This window comes from Pipistrellus hanaki, assembly GCF_964339955.1.
Source record: "Pipistrellus hanaki genome assembly, chromosome: 15".
NCBI classification, from domain to species: Eukaryota; Metazoa; Chordata; class Mammalia; order Chiroptera; family Vespertilionidae; genus Pipistrellus; species Pipistrellus hanaki.
This window is the reverse complement of record NC_140517.1, coordinates 4,970,695-4,991,518: the sequence shown is the minus strand read 5'-3', so window position 1 is coordinate 4,991,518 and position 20,824 is coordinate 4,970,695. Positions and strand designations below refer to the sequence as shown.

Below are 20,824 nucleotides of genomic sequence, written 5' to 3'. Positions count from 1 at the left end.
CTTGCGAGTGTCACAAACACATCATTAGCAAGCAACACAACCACTTTTCTTCTTCGGTGTTATATATAGTTGCATTTAAGCAGCAGTATCTTAATTCCGAAGACATAAAGTTAAAAGATAAACCATGAAAATAAATTTAGATTATATAACAATAAGGGGTTATGCCACCAGCGTGATTCGTTTTTATACTTACCAAAGCCATTTCATTTCCTCTGATTACTGAAATAAGCTAAGAGTGGTTTGAGCATACGCTACCTTTCCAAAGCCAAGAACAGAAAAAGAGGAAGGAAATGATGAATATTTTATTATCGACACAGTGTGGTAAGCAAAACAAGGTTTTAACAAGTCAATTATTACTGCACCATTAGTCTTATCTATGATAGATCCGTTTCCCCGACTTTAATTTTCTTACAGTCATTTTATTCTGTTTAAGACTTCGTTTTCTCTTTCCTCACACAGGACAGATTTTCATCTGGAAATTCAGACATTAGGAAGACATTTGGTTTAGAATTCTTGTTTCTAAAGAACAGGCTAAAATCTAGAATTTGAATTGGCTGCTAAATCAATTCCAACAATATATTCTAAATTTCTGTTTACTTTGTGAAGGAACATTCAGAAAGTTTTGTTTTTTCTTAAGCAGTAAAGCCAACACATTAACTTCGGACTTCATGGGGAGAGCGCTAAGACCATTCAAGGGGTGGCATTTAAGGAAAGCCGTGGAGTGCTGGACTGAAGTCAGGGCTTGGGCATTACAAAGGTGCTACTCCATGCTAAAGAAAGTGGTAAGCAAAGGCCGAACGTATAAAAGAAAAGAGAAAAGATTAGGCCACTGTTTGGCTGAATACACAAACACCCAAATTAGTTCTTCCTGCCTTCGAAAAGTACCACAACTTAATCCTACTTATACTTACCCTAAAAACTAGGTATTTAATATTATACAAAGCAGGCTGTTTCTAGTTGGAAATGTCTCTACAGAAATCTCTCAAACACATCATCATCCTGGATTTAGGGTAGGCCCTAACCCAGTGACCAGCAGTGCCCTTACAAAAGAAGACGTACATTTGCCAACACGAGAAAAAGCCCGGAGAGGAGCATGCTGCTGCCAATTTCAAACCCTGGCCTCCAAAATTGTGAGAGGTAAATTTCTAATGGTTAGGCCATTAAGTTTGTGGTAATTTGTTGTGGCAGGCCTAGGAATCTAATGCAATGCATTTAGCAATAATATTATTCTATTTGATCTAGTGTCATTAGAAAATATTATGGTCTAATGCTGATAAATGGCATCTCCCGTTTTTATGACTAACTCGGGCTACTTCTGCATAGCCTTGAAATATATACGCAATCTAGTGGGAAAGCCAAGACTATAACTGAACTGTGTAAATCTGCACTTTATTACTATAGAGTACACGTCAGCCATGGTACATTAGGTCTGTTCAGATCATAATAAAGATGTGCAATCTGCCCTCAATATTTCTCTCCACAGACGGAAGTGAGCAAGTGGGCCTCGGTGAGAGGACTTGTGCTCGTCACTTTAATACAGCAGGATAGTCGTGTCGGTAACATGTCCTGTTACTAGTTCTTGCTCTTCCACCTCTATTATGCAAATGTGTAGGCCTTCTTTACGATCATTTCCAAAAAATCAAATCAATAAACATTTTTTAAAATTCTACTAGCATCAGCCATACCTATATTTAAGTGTTTTTTTAAAAAAAAATATATTACTTTTGCTGGCAAGAACAATGTTTTAAAATGTATTCTCAGTGCATGCCAATCACATCACTGATTATGACAAACAAAAAAGTAACAACAAAAAGACCTGCATCAATTTCAAGCTCCATTAGAAACGGAAGGAAATATTAGTATTTACCAAACAGAAAAGGACTACCATGTATATAGAGATGCAAGTTTATAAGTAATGCCAACAACTACATCTACAAGTTGGGCAGCATCTACTAGTATAAAGGATCCTGTAGCATTTCCTCTTATGCATTTATAAACTGACATCATAAATTCACTCTGTGTGGTATTCGGCCCAAGAGATTAAGGTGTACTCTCATCTCAAAAACCACATTGGCTAGCCGAAACCGGTTTGGCTCAATGGATAGAGCGTCGGCTTGGGGACTGAAGGGTCCCGGGTTTGATTCCGGTCAAGGGCATGTACCTTGGTTGCGGGCATATCCCCAGTAGGGGGTGTGCAAGAGGCAGCTGATCGATGACTCTCTCTCATCGATGTTTCTAACTCTCTATCTCTCTCCCTTCCTCTCTGTACAAAATCAATAAAATATATTTTAAAAAAAAAAACACATTGGCTAGAAAACAAGTGTTCATACACCAAAATCCATCAGCTTTATGGTGTGTGAATTATATATCAATAAAACTGTTAAAATAAAGAAGAAAAAATGTCCATCAAAAAAAAATATCTGGATTTTCTAAAAACAAAAAAAATGGAAAATTTCCAACTTAACTCTTCTTGGATAACAAATACATTATGAGAAGAATGAAAAGGAAGACCACTCCAGATCAAGGGCAAAAGCTGGCTTGGTTCTTACCTTTGTCTTATAAATAAGAAATCAGACACGGGCATGACACTACTGTGTAGACCAGAAGTTGGAACATAGGTCAGCTGAGCCACACAATGCAACTTAAAGCTTCCAGTCCCTACCAATAACTAGAGCCATCTCAGATCAAGCCAAGTGTCAGCCCTTTTAAAGTTAAATTTTCTCCGTTAAAGCCTTTGCCGGCAAGAAGATAAAGTCAATAGAGGACTTTGAAAACGAGTAAGTCTTTACTTCAGGTCTAGATACTCAATTCCCAAGTAATCTAAAGTTATTTTGAATTGACATTTTGCATTTCTGAAGGTATTCCAGAAAAGCCCAACTGAGAGGTAAAATTTTGCATGGAGGCAACCTTCCTCTCAAAATTCCAAGATTTCCCAATGGTAAGACCAAAACTCTTAGCTATGCTCATTCCAAATCAAAAAACACTGATGTGACCAAGCGTGCAGTGCTGGGAAGCCATCTGACGGAGGTTGAAGGGGACTGTTCATGCATTAAGTAGAAGGTCAGAATAAATGACCCTTATGACTCAATGCATTCAGGAGCCCGTCATTCACACCTCAAAGCAAAAAATAGAGTACCACATCAGTGGGCATTGGTGAAGTGCACCAGTAAATGTGGCCGAGTATTCCAAATACGGACTGTAAACAAAGAAAACTTAAAAAGCAGTTCACTTTTTAAAAAAATACACAACTTCCTTGGTATTTTAAACATAAAAAACAAACAAACAACAACCTATCTGACATCAAGTGCCATGTCTTTCCAAACTATTGGGGTACTCCCCAAAATATATGGTGAGTATCCTAACTGTATGAGCACTTATCCCATTCACACACTTCAACCCTGTTATAAGTATTTGTTTACAGAGTAGCAAGCAGTTGAAATACAAGGAGGGGAGGAGAACAGCTAAAACTAAAAAAAATTTTAAAAAAGTTAAGTGACAAGTATGTATCCAAAGCATTTTTGTTTTGTTTGTTTTTTTGTTTTTTGTGGGGAGTTTTTATTAATCCTCATCCAAGGATATTTTTCCATTGATTTTTTCTTTTTTTTTTTTAAGAGAGAGAGAGTGGGAGAGGGTAAGACAGAGAGAAACATCGATGTGAGAGAAACACTGGTTGGCTGGCTCCTGCATGCACTGTGACCAGGGGGCCCTGGCTGAGGAGCAGCCTGCAACCAAGGTACATACCCTTGTACCTTGAAGCTGGAACTCTCTGGTCTTCAGACCAATGCTCTATCCACTGAGTCAAACTGGCTAGGGCTCCATGGCATTTTGAGATTACATGGGAATAAGAAGATAACTATTAGGTAACAGGCAAATGTGATTTAGTACTAGAAAAAACTAGATTTCCATACTCTAGGACCATATCAGTAACAGGAAAAATAAAGAATAGCTACAGTTACTCAACTCTCAACTCAAAATACAGTGTTTTAGGTTTCTGAATAGGACTAAACACAGAACTGCGGCCATTAGGTGAATTAAAACAGCTCTTGGAAAGGGTAGCGGGTAGAGAGTATTAATCCAAATTGAGCCCAAAGAATAACACAATTAGTACCATTTGTACTAGGATTTGCCTGGATCCTTTCAATTCAAAGGTAAATCAGTAAGAAAAATGGTCCCTCACTATCCCTTTACTCTAACACAAATGAAATTCCAATGCCTCAAAACTAAATGGATCACACAAGTTTTTTCTTTAACAATGTTTCTCTCTCACACACACACACACACACACACACTCACATCAATTTCTGATTAGGTTAAAATAGCAATCAACTGTGCCAGTGACATGTTAGGTTAAATGAGAGTAGAGTGCTCTATTAGACAATTTCCTGGTACCACTAATGTAGCCAAATACTTCCTAGAAATTGATGAGTAGGCTTTAGCAAATAATGCTCTAAGTTTCCCCAGCTCTTTGCCAACCAATGCAAGCAAGATGCAGAAAAGAAATGTGGAAGACAAACAGTAAAATGACTTGAGATGTAGCAAAGAAAACAAGAAAGACATAAAACTAATGTTTGTGCCTTGGATTAAGCCCAAAGAAGGAAGAGAAATCTGTTCTCACAATTACCAAGTGCAGGTCGGAACTGCTTCCTTAGATTCAGCCTAGCAGAGAACTCGGAAAATAACCCAATGTTCCCCAGTAACCTCCAAAGCCGAGTGTCCTGTTCTCTGAACATCCGAGGAAGAAGAGAATTAAAAAAGAAATTGGGAATTCCTAAACCAGCCAGTCAACACAGGGCCAGGGCCCTCAGCCTGGCTTGCACGCTCAGGGTCCCGCCGGCACGGGTCCAGGCACCCGGCAGCCCTTACCTGAATGTCTGTGTCCTTCACAGGCTCAAGAGGCTCGAAGGTGGTGGCCGCGCTCAGGCTCTCCAAACGCTGGGAGATGTGGGATATGTCAAGTCCCCGAGACCCCAGGAGAACGGACCTGCGTAAGGATACAGCACAGGGAGGAAAAGTAGAATTAAGACCTTAGTAAGTTTCACAAAATACTAAAGAGTATTTTTTATCCAAAGCTCGCTATACACTGCCTAGACACTCTTATCTGGCTGGTTTATACCTTTCCAGAAAGATCTACCACCTGAAATAATAGACCAACAGTGCATTTGGTAGCTAGAGAGAAAGTTCTGATTGTGCCTGAATCAGAGTAAGGGACTTGTCAAGAATAACATGAGAGTATATCAATAAAATAACAGGCCAGACGGCTCCAAACAGTTTCCAGGAAAGGAGATCAGGAGACAGGTGACCTTCTCATCCGTTTTATTATTTACAGCAACTGCAGCGCAAAGCAGCATGGACAGTACATGAACACGCGTGGCTGTGCTCCGATACAACTTGAACAGGCAGCCACTGGCTTTGGCTCGTGGGTCATAGCCTGCCCAGCCTTGAAGAACACCTTTATATATGTCACACATATTCTTCACGTGTGAAAAAAATTAACAACTTAAAAATATTAAACAGAAACAAAAATCTATCAAATCTGTTCCCTAAAATAAAAAATCCAACAAAGTGTGTTTAAACTAATGAATTCAGCACCAAACAATTCAATCTTAAACCTACCACCTAATTTTAATTAAAATCTGTAAGACAGAGTTTTCTTTCAAAATTCCAGTTAAGAAAAAATTTCTTATTCAGTTCTCTTCTCTGCCCTCATCCTGCACTAAAATATTCACAGCACAATTTATGTCTCTGGCAAGCACAGTCAACGGCCCTTTGGTATCTTTTTAAGCACCTGCCCCATTCTTTCAATATTCTAACTTCCTCCGCACTAAAATAATGAATTTAAGGTAGACAGCGATGAGGAAGAATGGAAATTTACAAGAGAGCATGGCTGATATTGTTACCAAGAAAACATTTTCCGTCTTTGCTCTTAATAGACTGTAAGGCTGATGCAATTAAATTATAACTATAGCAACTCAGCTGGCAGGATGATCATCTGGCTCCAGCAGCATCCTTGCACACGAGCACAGAGCTGCACACTCAGGACCGGGGGAACCACAGGCAATGGGAGCAGCAGTAAGGAGCCTGGTCAGCAGCAATGTCTAATGCTGGCTGGGGTGCTGGTGAACAGTCGGGGAGCAGTTGTTTGCAGGTAGCTGCAAGGTGGATAGTTCAAAATCCCTGCCAGGGCTCCTCCGACTTACTTTACCAATACCAACAGAACCGAAACTAACTAGTATTGTTTTTAAAAATAAATTTTGGGGAGATCTACAGAACAATTTCTACAACCTACTTACTGACTTAGAAGAGCAGCCAAAACTTTCAGCTCTCAAGATTAGCTGTAGCCCTTATATTCATTCCTGGGACATTTATTACGTACCCAAAACAATGTACCCATCTATAATAATAAAAGCATAATATGCAAATCAACCCAACCGCCGAAGAGCGGAAGGACCTTCCGGGTGACCTTGTGGACAAAGTCGGGGGTGTGAAGGCCTACTCTTGCACAAATTTTGTGCACAGGGCCTTTGGTGTTAACATAAGCACTTAGGTCTTCCTCAAGTTCAATTCAGAAACCGACAGTTTCCCACATCCCCCCGACAGAATCTCTGCCTTTCCAGACCCACCACGGTCATAAATAACAGTACCACTCCCCCTTCACATGTGCTCTGGAGTCAGCCTGTCTGGGTTTGAACCCTGGCTCATCACTCACCAGCTGTGTGATCTGAGCCTCAGCTACTCAATGTAATAAGAGGACAACAGTCCTAATATTCACTGTGAGGATAAGCAAAATCTTAAGTAGTCAATATATCACACTTCTTTTTAAAAATATATATATTTTTATTGATTTCAGAGAGGAAAGGAAAGGGAGAGAGATACAGAAATATCGAGGAGAGAGATTCATTGATAGACTGCCTCCTGCAAGTCCCATACTGGGGATCGAGCCTGCAACCCAGGCATGTGCCCTGACTGGGAATCAAACCATGACCTCCTGGTTCATGGGTGGATGCTCAACCACTGAGCCATGCTGGCCCGGCTAAATCATGCTTCTTATGGAAAGCACCAAGATTTTTTTTCTGCTTCCCAAAATTATAAGCTCCTTGAAGACAAGGACCATGGCTAACTAATGGTAGGAGCCCTAGAGAAGTCCCAGGCCTAGCACAGTGAGGACCCCAAACACATGTCTGTGGAATCAATGTCAGCACTTTCTGCAGCTGCACTCCCTGACACTCACCCTCTTTCCTGTGTAATCCCCTGGCAGACACTGCATTGCCAGGTCCCTCAGAGGCAGCCCGCGGGGTCACTGACAACAGCAGACAGAACCACACCTCGCTTGGATGGCTTCTCGCCACTGACTGTCCATCAGTTTCCTCCAAGTGCCCTTAAAAACACTGCTCATCTCTGAGTGCTCCCTGGCGCAGGCAGTAACAGTCACCTGAGTGGCCCTCGCTGACTAACACACTTACAGGAGCCATTGTGACCCAACCGTCAGCGAACCCAGGCGGGAACTGCTGTGACCGGTCTCTGCATGACAAACTCTTCGCCCCTCCCCATCCTGACCATCTCTGCTTGTGACAGGGGCTCACAGCTTCGTCAGGAAGACAGGCTGGAACGCCTGGGCAAGGAGACAAGGCGAGGCTACTGGCCTGTTTACAAAATCACTCTGAGTTCCCAAGAATCTGGCTTGCGTGCCATTTACAAACTGAATCCAAACTCAAGACAGGAAAGAAGAAAGGGATCCTGCCCCCAGCCACCCAGGGCCAACGCTGCCTCCCCACCAGCACTCACGCCTTGACATCTGCCGTCTCCTGGGACGTGCGTGTGAGGGTGCGGGAGCGCAGGCGCTCGCCCGCCTGCTGGATCTCCTGCAGGTTCCGTTCCACATGGGGGAGCTCGGAGATGCCCTCGGTCTCGGCAGCAAGCTGTTCAGCTTGCTGAAGGAGCTCACCAAACCCCTCGGTATCCATTGGCGGTGCAGATCCTAGAGGGGAGGAGAAAGGAGACCTCAATCAAAGGGAAGACGGGCTCCAAACACTACCTGGATCTGTTACAAGCTTAATGAAACACTGGGACTTTTTTATTTTATTTTTAATATGGAACGCTTCACGAATTTGTGTGTCATCCTTGCACAGGGGCCATGCTGATCTCCTCTGTATCGTTCCAATTTTAGTGTATGTGCTGCCGAAGTGAGCACAACACTAGGCCTTTTTGTAAACAAACAAGTGGATTTGTTCCTGAACATACCCCCAAGAACAGGCCTGACAGAGAAAATGAGTCAGACTGTGAAGAAATCCATCATTTCTAGCCCTAGCTGGTTTGGCTCAGTGGATAGAGCATTCACCTGCAGATCCAAGGGTCCTGGGTTTGATTCCTGTGCCAAGGGCACATGCCTGGGTTTCAGGCTCAGTCTCCCGTAGGGGTGTGCGGGAGGCAGCTGATCAATGATTCTCTCTCATCATTGACGTTTCTCTCTCTCCTTCTTCCTTCCTCTCTGAAATCATTAAAAATATCTATTTTTTTTTTAAAGAAATAGATCATTTGAGTATATTGACAGTTCCAAGATTGACTTCTGCCATCAGAACAAATGTAGATACTAAGCCACAGACCAGGATTCCTGCCTCCTTCCATGGAGCCGACAAGGAAATGGAAGTGATGGTGGCAATTTCTGGGAGACTCAAAGAACCACCACCCTCCACCTCCTGTTTCTCCACCTGTGTAAGTAAAGCACCACTATCCGCAGTGCTAGGCAACTTATAAGGCCCTTATCTCATGACTAAAGGCCCAGTGTATGACTTTTGTACACTGGGGCGGGGAGCAGTCGGACATCCCCCGAGGGGTCCTTATTGCTGCTGAAGAGGCAGGAGAGGCTCTCATCACCTCTGCTGCAGCTCACCAACCATCAGCCGGCTTCTGGCTGAGCAGCGCTCCTATGGGAGCGCACTGACCACCAGGAAACAGCTCCTGCTTTGAGTGTCTGCCCCCTGGTGGTCAGTGTGCGTCGCAGCAACCAGTTATTGTACCATTTGGTCAATTTGCATATTAGGGTTTTATTATATAGGATTCTTAGCAACTCTATAAGAGTCCTGAGCAAACAGAAGAAGCAACTCCAACCCACAGAGCTCAGCTCCATGCCCACAATATTCTCCACTACAAAGGGGCTGAACCAAGTCCAGAGATAGGTCATGTTATTTTCACATACCTGCTCCTCCACTAACATAATAGACAGTCTCTTCAAATTCATGTCCAAGTCTCCATTCTCATGTTCTTTACCTTACAAGATTACTGAGAGCAGAGATCCATGTTTGTTTGTGATGATATTCAGATATTAGACTTGTTAATATTCCTACTGCTTTTAGAAATATGATTGCTAATAATAATTATAATATAAAAGCAGCTGGCTTCTACACCATGAATGTTAACAAGACCACCTGTTTCTCCACCAAATGACCAAGAAAGGCTCTATAAACAGTGTAAAAATGTAATAGATATTATATGTTTATGAATTATATATATCCTGTACTATCCTTATATAAGGTTCTTAACCAAAACGATGTTAAGTCCTACAAATATTTAAATAATCAGAAGATAAACAGTATCACCATCATTAGGGGGAAAAAATTTTATATTGCTAAAAGGTAACAAAGTAATTTATTTTAAAAATAACAAAATTCCTTAAACAGTAGCTCTTGTTGATTATACTTTTCTCCTTTGTTTTAAGCCCACTTTTGAAATCCCACTGGTCCAGAATTGTGGTTACAGTATAATGTAATATATATCTCAGCTGTGAAGGACCAGTTAATGTTAAAAGGGCATAGTTATCATCATAAATCTACAGCAGGAGAACAGGAACTTTTTAAAGTGAGCATTAAGCAACATTAACTTTAAAGGCAAGGGCACAAGGTTAAAACAAAAGTAGCTCAGCTGGAGGAATCATGAAAACACTTTGAAATTCTTTATAAGTACTAAACTGAGTTCAATCTTTAGACAAAAAGTCATATACAGCTCTAGCTGGTTTGGCTCAGTGGATAGAGCATCAGCGGACTGAAGGTTCAATTCCAGTCAAGGGCATGTACTTTGGTTGCAGGCACATTCCCAGTGGGGAGTGTACAAGAGGAAGCTGATCGATGTTTCTCTCTCATCGATGTTTTTAACTCTCTATCCCTCTCCCTTCCTCTCCGTAAAAAATCAATAAAATATATATTTTTTAAAAAGTCATATACACAATAACTCTTCACTTAAAGTTTCTAGATAATCACTGTCTTTACCCAAGAGAATCAAGCAATCTCTACCTGTGGGGAAATGGGGATGGCAGAAAAAGCAAAGTTTTCTCAAGGACAAAAAAAGGAGAATATTTTCAAACAACAGCTCCTATCCAATGGAGAAATGTTTTACCTCAGAAACCCTGAAAATCAATGACATCCTACTAACTACCAGAAACGTGGTCCATCACCAGAAAGAGGAAAGAAAAGTAATTTGCTGCCTCTTCTCCATACATTTTTCTCACTTTAAGATAAACATAATTTGTCTATCAGAGCCAAAGCAAAGGAAATACTGTTTTTCTTTCATAAGGAAATTTTTGAACACCCTGAATAAAGAACTGAATGAAATAAAATTTTTCTATGTTTAAAAAAAGAAGAACCCAGCCGATATAGCTGAAAGGTTGAGTGTTGACACATGTACCAAGAGGTTACCAGTTCCGTTCCCAGTCAGGGCACATGCCTAGGTTGTGGGCTTGATCCCTAGTAGGGGGCATGTAGGAGGCAGCCAACCGATGTTTCTCATCTCTCTCTATCCCTCTCTCTTCCTCTCTCTCTGAAAAAAAAAAGGGGGGGGCAGGGAGAATAACATTTTACATTCACGTAAGAGCCGAAGCCGGTTTGGCTCAGTGGTAGAGCGTCGGTCTGCGGACTGAAAGGTCCCAGGTTCGATTAAGGTCAAGGGCATGTACGTTGGTTGCGGGCACATCCCGGTGGGGGATGTGCAGGAGGCAGCTGGTCGATGTTTCTCTCTCATCGACGTTTCTAGCTCTCTATCTCTCTCCCTTTCTCTCTGTTAAAAATCAATAAAATATATAAAAAAAAAAACAAATACATTCACGTAAGAGAAAGGAAATGCTCAATTCTTCAAATGATCTACCCATATAAAGATTTAGAGTGATGTTACCCAGCCGGGTATGGCTCAGCGGTTAAGCGTTGACCTAGGAACCAAGAGGTTCCACTCCCAGTCAGGGTATATGCCTGGGTTGCAGGCTCGATCACCAGTGGCGGAGAGGGGGTACAGGAGGTAGCCCATCAATGATTCTCTCTTATTATTGATGTTTCTACCTCTCTCTCCCTCTCCCTTCCTCTCTGAAATCAATAAAATTTATATTTTTTTTAAAGGTTTAGAGTGAAGGATTTGAGTATAAACAATTAAGACCAGGGGTCTTCAAACTACGGCCCGCGGGCCACATGCAGCCCCCAGGGGAGTCTGATCCTGCCCGCCAGGTTTTTTGGGCAGTGAGCGCAGCCGAGGTGTTACAGTAGGGATTAGTAGTTCATATAGTCCGGCCCTCCAGCTCTCTGAGGGACCGTGATCTGGCCCCCACTTTAAAAAGTTTGAGGATCCCTGATTAAGACAAACAAAAGTCTTAATTAACTTTCATGTGGTCCAATAAAAGACTTTTTAAAGCTATTTAAAGAATTATTTTGGCCATAGCCAGTTTTGCTCAGTCGGCCTGTGGACTGAGGGATCCAGGGTTCGATTCCAGCCAAGGACACATACCTGGGTTGCGGGCTCGTTCCCCAGTGCGGGGCGTGCAGGAGGCAGCTGATCAATGATTCTCTCTCATCATTGATGTTTCTCTCTCTCTCTCTGTCCCTCTCCCTTCCTCTCTAAAATCAATAAAAATAATTTTTTAAAAATTATTTTGATCATGGTAAAAATAAAGCCGGAATCTCTAAACAATACACTAAATTTTATATGCCCCAAACTGAGCTCTAACCTTGTCTACAAAACTTGTTCCTTACCTTCTCAGTTGCTTCAGCCAAAATCTTTAAAAGCTTGCGTGACTCATACCTCCCATCCAATAGGTCAACGAGGCCTTTCAAATCCACCTTCAAAACATCCAGAATCGACCTCTTCCCATCACTTTCACCCTCCGAGTCACCATCACCTCTTCCCGACCTCCCGCTTCAGCCCTCACGCCTACAGTCTATTCCCAACCCAGCAGCCAGGGACCCTTTTAGAGTCAGATCACATCCCTCCTCTGCTTAAATCTCTGGTAAGAGGGAAGCCCTGTAGAAGCTGCCCCGCCTCTCCTTACCTCCCAGACTCACTCCAGGCCTGTCCCCCCTTCCCTTCCTGGGCTCCAGCCACTCAGGCCTCTTGGCTGGTCCCCCAATGGTCAGGCACATTCCTACCCTGGGGTCTCTGTACTCCCTGTTTCTCTACTGGACCACTCCTCTCCCAGATATGCTCAAGACGATTCCCCGTCTGTTCCAGCTAAACCGTCACCTTGCTGTTGATGACAACCCAGAACAAAATAGTTCAGAGTGCAATCTGCAACCCCCACCAGCCGCCTCCCTCTCTCTTGCTGTCTGTCACCCCTGTGAAAGGTAAGCTGCTCAAGGACAGGGACTGGCCTGCTTTGTTCACTGCTGTTCCCCAGGCTCTGAGAACAGTGCCTGGCGCACAGCAGACAATCATTTTTTGTTGAATGAACAGGAGGAGTTTTATTCTTCCGTCCGTAGGGTCTGTTCCTCTCCAAGGCTTCCTGCACTCCCCTGCCAAATCAGCACCCACTGACAAGCAAAGAGCAGAGCAAACACATTCCCTTCCGACTACCAACTGATACTTAACATTTCTGAGGCTGCAGAGCATAAGGCAGTGACGGTACAAATGGCATGATTTCAGATCGCATTTGGTCCAGAATAGTGCTTTTCCCAGACCAAAAAGACAGTGACATTTTAGAAGAAATAGCCCAGTTTTCAGGTGAACAGAACCCCAAACCAAAAGAATGAATATACATATAGGAAGAAATCTGCGATAAAACTTCAGAGTTGAAAATAAACTTGTTCCATGTCTCTGAGAAGAGATATGTATAAAATATCATATTTAAGAAATACTGAATTACCCTAGCTGGTTTGGCTCAGGAGACAGAACGTCAGCTGAGGACTGAAGGGTCCCAGATTCAGATTCCAGTCAAGGGCACATGCTAGGTTATGGGCTCGATCCCCACTAAGGGGCATGCAAAAGGCAGCCAATCAATGATGAGAGGAAGGAATAATTCTTCCTCTCTGAAATCAATTAAAATATTTTTTTAAAAAAATACTGGATCTATCCTGCATTGTATATAAAGCAACCAGTGGAAATTAATTTACAAAAAAATTATTGCCAGCCAGCATGGCTCAGTCATTCAGCACCGATCTATGGACCCAGAATGTCAAGGTTCGATTCCCAGTCATGGCACGTGCCTGGGTTGTGGGCTTGATCCCCAGTTCGGGGTGGCCAGGAGGCAGCCAATCAGTGATTCTCTCTATTATTGATATTCCTCTCTCTCCCTCTCCCTTCCTCTCTGAAATCAATAAAATTATATCTTTTAAAAATTATTAAAGTTTCAAATCTATACTCTAACATAGCCATCATCCCATTTCATTAATGTTTTAATATGTGGTTAATTTAATCAATTTAAGGACAGTTTTTAGCACCTCTGAAAAATACATGTCCAATGAGACATAAAATATAGGGGTTAGGCCACCCAAATATGAATTTTGACCCGATACCAGAAACTGATGATGACATTAACCTCCCTAGCTTTGTCCAACAGGAAGAACTGAGATGATGGTGGGAGAGGGATGAAGTCCAAGCTTGTGTTGTGAAAATCTGGCCAGGAGACAGGCAGAGGCTGGGCGCCAGCTGCACACTTGGGGGGCCATGGACGAGGGAGCCAGGAAGGAGCCTGAGAGCTCTCGGAAGTGGTTGTGGACAGTAGTCAATGGAGCAGACCTGGGGCCGGGTGGGGAAGGCCGGTGAGGACGACTCACCGCACTGAGGTCTGTCTGCAGTGACTCAGCCTGATGGCGGGCTTGGAAACACTGACAGGTGCTTCAGAGAGCATCACAGAGACCCAGGGCCCAGACAACAAACTGCTCTCTGGGCCCCTTGGCAGAAATCCTCCTGAGCCTCCAGACTCCTCAACCACCAAGCAACTGAAAGCCTAAAATGCAGGGCAACTTACCACTGCTGTCAGAGGCAGGACTGTTTAGCATTGCAGGGGGGATAACAGAAGGGGGACTTCGAGAAGGTGGGATGGAGGAAGGAGAATAATTTTGGGGGGAGGGGGGGTTGTGTTTTTTTTTTTTAAATCTGGGAGCTGCTTAACAGCGTGTTTGTCCAATTAGAAAACCCACTGAGCTTCACTCAAAAGGAAAGATGATCAGAATGGGGCTGGTCACCAGAAAGACCAAGGGATTGGAGGGCTGAAACTTTCACCCACCAACCTTTGAGGAGAAGGGGGGACAGCATGTTAATCTCCATAAATAATCTTGAACAGCCCAGCCTGCATGGCTCAGTAGCTGAACATCAACCTATGAACCAGGAGGTAACAGTAAACTTGGAGGACAGAATAAGAAGTTTGCAAATATATCATGTAAAAATCGCATGTTAAAAAATTGAAGAGTCAAGACTGAAAAATACAACATGATGCTAAAGATTTAGTTGCTTCTTAACAAAAATAGAATAGCACAGGTGTTACTATAATAATCAATTTAGAGAAAAATTGAAATAAAATGTACTCCCATTTAAAAAAAAGAAAATATGATTCTACCGAGTCTCTTATCTGCCTACTCTAGGACTTCTGTGAGGATCAAATGAGATGAGGCATGGCAAAACGCTTCACAAACATTTGGTTAAACTGTAAAATGTTTGCACCTGACTATAAAGCAAGTCAGGTTCCTGGGCTGAAGAAACTCCAAGGATGCTAGTTGCTAGGGAGAGGAAGCTGGGCGTTGCCATGTGATGTCGTTACCCAGCGCCCACAGCCACTGTTTCCAGGCTGAGCGGGGTTGTTGGCTGCATTTTGTGCTATGGGGTCTTAGCAGCGTTGGCTGAAATTTGGTGGGGTGTCACTCCAGGGTGGTGGCAGGGCCTCTGTCCCACTTGGGGGAAGCCGAGGGTTGGTTGTCAGCATCAGGTCCCTGGTGCTGTTTAGTTTTAAATGGCAAGTGCACATCATGGCAGCTTCTGCATTGAGTGTCTGCCCCCTGGTGGTCAGTGCGCGTCACAGCTACCAGCCAGCCAGCCAATTAGCCTTTTATATAGAGAGATATATAGAGATGTTTAAGGAAGCAAACACTTGAACAATGAGATTTGATGAGCTTCTAGATGGTGAGTGCTTCCACAGGCTGGAAGGATGAGGCACCTGTTTCATAGGACAGAAGCTCTGGTGCTCAGGACCCTTCCAGATCCCACCTTATGTACCTTTGTCAGGCTGTTCATCTATATCCTTTATGATAAACTGATAAACGTAAATAAATGTTTCTCTGAGTTCTGTGTCCTGCTCCAGCAAGTTAACTGCACAGTAGCCCTGTTTCATTTCCCGTCTCTCTGGAAGCTGTTCATCTGAAGAGCATGTTTGGGAGAAGAATCTGTTTTACAAACGATGAAATACGTCCAGGATAATGTGTTCTTTGGACCTAACACACAGAATGCTAGAGGGAACTCACTGCCCTTTTCAAGTACAACACAATATTAAACCATGTGACTTTTTCCTTTTCCTTATCACCCACAACCAGACAGCCCAGTTATCCAATAAATACAAAGGACTGAGAAAGATGAAAGGACAGACAAGGCCATCTGTCTTCCCTTCAGTGTTAAAGGAATCTCTCCTGATTCACCCATTTGCTTGAAATGATGACACCAACTAGTTCCCCTGTGGAAATTTAATATACCCAAACAATGCCGGGACGGGTTTGGCTCAATGGATAGAGCCTCGGCTTGGGGACTGAAGGGCCTCGGGTTCGATTCCGGTCAAGGACATGTACCTTGGTTGCAGGCATATCCCCAGTAGGGGGTGTGCAAGAGGCAGCTGATCGATGACTCTCTCTCATTGATGTTTCTAACTATCTCTCTCCCTTCTTCTCTGTACAAAAATCAATAAAATATATATATTTTAAATATATATATATATATATATATATATATATATATCTCCAAACAATTACTTGTTACCTCTCACTATGGAAATCTAATTTTACCACAGATCCGAATATTATTTCTTCAGCTACAAAGATCCTGTAACCTAACAAATGCAGTTAGCACTGCTATAATATTCTGGTCTAGAGGCCCAGTGCATGGATTCATGCACCGGTGGGGTCCCTCAGCCTGGCCTGTGGGAATTGGGCTGAAACCTGCTCTTCAACATTCCCGGAGGGGTCCCAGATTTCGAGAGGGCAGTTCTGAGGTGACACATCGTTATTATTTTAAGTCCAACTTTCCACAATGAAGGTATGATTCAAAAGAAATTTAGCATTTAATTTAAAGTTAAAATCTTGTCCTCAAACCTTCTTATTAATTAAGCTAAATAAGAGCCATGTTCAGTTTTCAACACCAAAGATTAATGAGTAAAGCCTCACTCAAGATTTCAAAGACTGGTTCTGCTCTCCTCTCTTCTTTTGAATATATAAACTATGGTTAGATGACAACATCATTCCACTTTTTACTGTATCTGCCAGCTATCGATTATAACCACCACAAAAAAAAAAAAAAATTACATCTTAACAGATACCACTGTTTCTGAGGCTTCTAGAAAGAGAATAATGATTCTTTTATAAGAGTTGGATAATTCTCCATAGTCTTGTAAGACGAACAGAAAGTTAGCCCTAATCATTATTCAGAAGGTGGGCTTCTGGGGAAACCAAAGGAACGGAAATAAATTACCCTAGACGGAAGAGAAATTAAAAACTAGCAATGGCCTGGATGACTTCGTGTGTACAGTAAAGGATATGGAGGATCAGCGTTCCTCATACATAAAATACCACTTGCATTATTTCACCTTCAATGAGCAGAGAGGCAACCTGGCATCACATGGAAACATCCAATATCCAGTAGGTCCTAGGTTACTACTTTCTGATAAGCTCGCAGCTCCCAGTAGCAGCCAGGCGTGGGAACGAAGAACAATGGACGCCAGCCTGGCTCTCTCCATCAGCCCGTTACTTTGGGACTAACCCTGGACCCCTCTCTGGACCCCAGTGTGACCACCACTGAAGCTGAGGTTGGCTCAGATGATTCCTGAGGGCCTGCCCTCCATAAAGAATTCACAAATGGCGGCTATGTTAATTCAGTCGTTAAACTCCATGTGTCTTCAGAAGGGGCGGTCCCGTTTCAGGGGATGGAAACTACCTGGATACCGAACCTCAGGAGTGACAGCCACCCCACCTTCCAACAGATCACCAAGCCGGCCCCCGGAAGGCCTCTGGATCGGGCTTTTCTCTCTAAACCTACGGTTCTCCACTGGGGGCAAGTCTCTCCCGCAGGGATCACCGGCAACACCCAGAGACCTATTTGGTTGTCACAACCGAGGGAGAAGGGCCCTGTGCCCCTGACATCTGGAGGGTGGAGATCAGAGGGACACCCCACAAAGCACAGCTCCGCCTCCACGACAAAGAATCACCCAGCCCCGAATGACAAGGGTGCTGCTGAGTTTGAGAAGCCCTGCAATTTCGGAAAAGAGACCTCCATCAACTTTGGTTTTGCCTTTGCCGAGGATGGGGTGCTGGGCGCCCAGAGAGAGCTCGGGGAGCCACCTCCCTGGCGGGGAAGCAGCACGCCCCGGGGTGCGGCAGAGGGGACAGGCCAAGGGGTCGGGAAGGCTCGCAGGGGCGTGACCCTCGCGCAAAGCCCCCTTCCCTCGGGGGGCGATGCCTGCCGACAGGATGCGCCCCCGAGGGGCGAGGAGCTGGGGCGGGGACGGGGCGGGTGGGCCGGCGGCGCTGGGTGGGGGCGTGGCGCAGGGAAAGGGGGAGGTTGGGGAGCCGGAGGGGGGCGCGGGGCCACGGCTCCGTTCACAGAACGCGGGCCCGCAGGGGGTCCTCCGGACGCAGCCCGGCGCCCTCGTGGAGGCGGCTCGCCAGGCGCCGTCTCGCCCGCGTCCGTCGGACACGCCCGGCTCCGTGGGGCTCCGGGCCGGGGGGCAGCATGGCTCCGGGCGTGGGGGCCGGGCTCCGCCCCGCCCCGCCCCGCCTCGGGGACCCCGGCTCGAGGCAAAGTGACAAACCCAGGCCCGCGACACGCGGCCGGAGACGGGCTCACCTGGCTCGGCAGCCGCCTCCGCCGCTCAGGTCCCGGCCCGGAATGAGGGCCGCCGCTTCTCGCGCCGCTCGCCCGCGCTTCCTGATTGGCCCAGGCCGGCGCTCCCAGAAGCCCCCGCGCGCTGAGCCGCCAATTAAACTTTATGGAGCCCCGCGGAGGCGGACAGGGACAGGGCCGGGGCGGGGCCGGGGGCGGGGCCGGGGGCGGGGCCTCCCGCGGAGCTGTCACTCCCCTCACGGTGGCCATTGCCTCTCCCACGTGGTTACGGAAGGCTCAGTCCAGAGGAGGCGGTTCCACAATTGCCAGGGCGGGTTTTTTTTTTTTTTCCTTTCTTTCTTTTTTAAATATATTTTATTGATTTTTTTACAGAGAGGAAGGGAGAGAGAGAGAAACATCGATGAGAGAGAAACATCCATCAGCTGCCTCCTGCACACCCCCCACTGGGGATGTGCCCGCCATCAAGGTACATGCAATAGACTGGAATCGAACGTGGGACCCTTCAGTCCCCAGGCCGGTGCTCTAGCCACTGAGCCACACCGGTGAGGGCAAGGGCGGGTTTCTTACCTTTATCCAGCGCCATCCTGGTGACAGGCACTGATATGGATGCCGTGGGCGCAGTGGCGACCACCACGGAAAAGATCCCTGCCCTGAGAGAGTTCACAGGCCAAGTGGGGGAGACAAAATATAATCAATAGCCCTAACCATATAATACTCTACATAATTTTTAAAATGTATTATATTTGTAAATTGTGCTTATGTTGAAATTTAAAAACATATATTACAATACTATTTCTGCGTTCTATGAAAATTTTTGTTGCTCCATATAGACCAAATTTTTAATCAAGAACACACACACACACACACACACACACAGTCAATGGTGTCCCGCTTTACCAATGATAAAATCTGGTCACCTATTCTGGGCACTGGGATTGGCCCATAGTGACATGCCCAGTACATAGCAGAGACAGGGCTTGTCCCAGGCCATTGGATGCCACATCTAATGCAGATCCAGAACCGTCAACGATTCGATTCTTGTTTTTATTAAAGCCATTGCAGGAGCCACAGTTCACTTCTCAGCACGTACTCCCCAATGTGTTTGTTCTGAATTCCAGGGCCATTACTCTATGGCGGCCCTTCACTGTTCGCCTTGACTGAATGAATCGTAAGGTAACAAGCAGAGGAAGTGAAGAAGTATGGGTCAGATCTCTGAGCCTATAAAACCAAGATGTGAGATGCTGCTATTACTTCCTGGGCTAAGTGAAAATGATTGCACATTTGTTACCATTATTATAAAACATCCTTTATGGTAGCTACATAATGGCTTCAAATGGTCTCCCTCAAATACTGCCCGTATTTCCAGAGAGAGAGGTCTTCAATGTGCAAGTGTGTCTTGTCTTATGTATGTCTTATGTGTATGCCCTGCCATTGACTGTCTGCAGTAAGCAAGAATGTTTTCATTAAAAGCCCTCGTGGAATGCACATTGTTAGGGGAGACAGGGGGTTAGATAACAGCGGGTGCTCAGGAAGGAAATAAAACTGGGGAGGGGGCTGGGGTGGGTTCCCAGGGGCGGGACGGAGTGAAGACTTGGCGGTGAGGAAGGGAGCCACTGATAGCATCCAAGGCACAGGGAACAGGAGGTGCAAAGGCCTGAGGCAGAGCATTGCTGGTGGCCCTGGGACCAGGATTAGGCTAACGTAGTGGGTGGGAGGGAGTGATGTTGGCCTTCTGAGCCAATGTAAGGACTTTAGCTTTTGCTCCAAGAGAAATGAGGAGCCCCTGGCGGGTTCGGATCAGAGGAGTGACGTGTGCTATCTGGGTGCTGTGTAGGGAATCGTCCAAAGTCCTGGCTGCACTCGTTTGAATTCTCTCAAAGCTTCTAGAACCGTCATCATTATTGCTATTAAATACTATACATATCAATAACAGGTACAGAACTTGGCTTCTGTCCAAGCCTGGGCTCTGAATAACCATCATATCTGGAATCAGATGGACAGGAGGTAGCCCAAGCCTGGAAACTGAGTCTTGGGGATAGTCACCATCCTCAAGGTCAGCCAGAGCACCGAGTCACCATAGCAACAGCTCTGACACCCATGACACTGAGATTCCCAGACCTCCTTGCTGTGAACAGTCTCTGGGAGTGTGTGTGTGGCTGTGGGGACATCTCTTTGTCTATTTCTAATGCCATATAAATTTGGAAAACAGTTTTAATACAATATACCCTCATTTTATGGCACCCTAAATGTGTGTAATTAACTCCAAGTCTATGCAAATGTTTCTCAAAATAAATTAAAATGCATTTGATCATAAATTATAAACACAGTCCTAACAGGGCCTGTAGCCATAGAGACGGTGGAAAAGGTGGGGGCAAAGTTGGCGCACTGAAAATTCAGACTAAGGCCCGAGGAAAACTGGCAGGACATGGTGTACGCCAGCTCATGCTAACTCCAAACTACCTTCCCAGGGCCTCTCTGTGACCTCTCACGCTGTCCTGGCTGTGAGCTCAGAACTGCTTTCCAGCATCTGAGGAAAGCAAGCCTG

The 20,824-nt window shown here is 44.9% G+C and overlaps 1 protein-coding gene across 2 annotated transcripts in view; it reads right to left on the bottom strand.

The window, feature by feature from the left end:
- NUP93 (nucleoporin 93) overlaps nt 1-18,943 on the bottom strand; it is a 73,805-nt gene extending 54,862 nt beyond the window's left edge. Inside the window, exons 1-3 of one of the 2 annotated variants that reach the window (XM_084861226.1) lie at nt 18,847-18,943; nt 7,783-7,975; nt 4,864-4,981 (exon numbers count right to left, since the gene is read on the bottom strand). In XM_084861226.1, the coding sequence (XP_084717352.1) occupies nt 4,864-4,981; nt 7,783-7,975; nt 18,847-18,862 (327 nt within the window). In that variant the 5' untranslated portion in view covers nt 18,863-18,943. Of the gene's footprint in view, nt 1-4,863; nt 4,982-7,782; nt 7,976-18,282; nt 18,396-18,846 lie in introns of those variants that run through there. The other variant, XM_084861227.1, reaches the window with a different exon arrangement.
- Between the last annotated feature and the right edge of the window lie 1,881 nt (nt 18,944-20,824).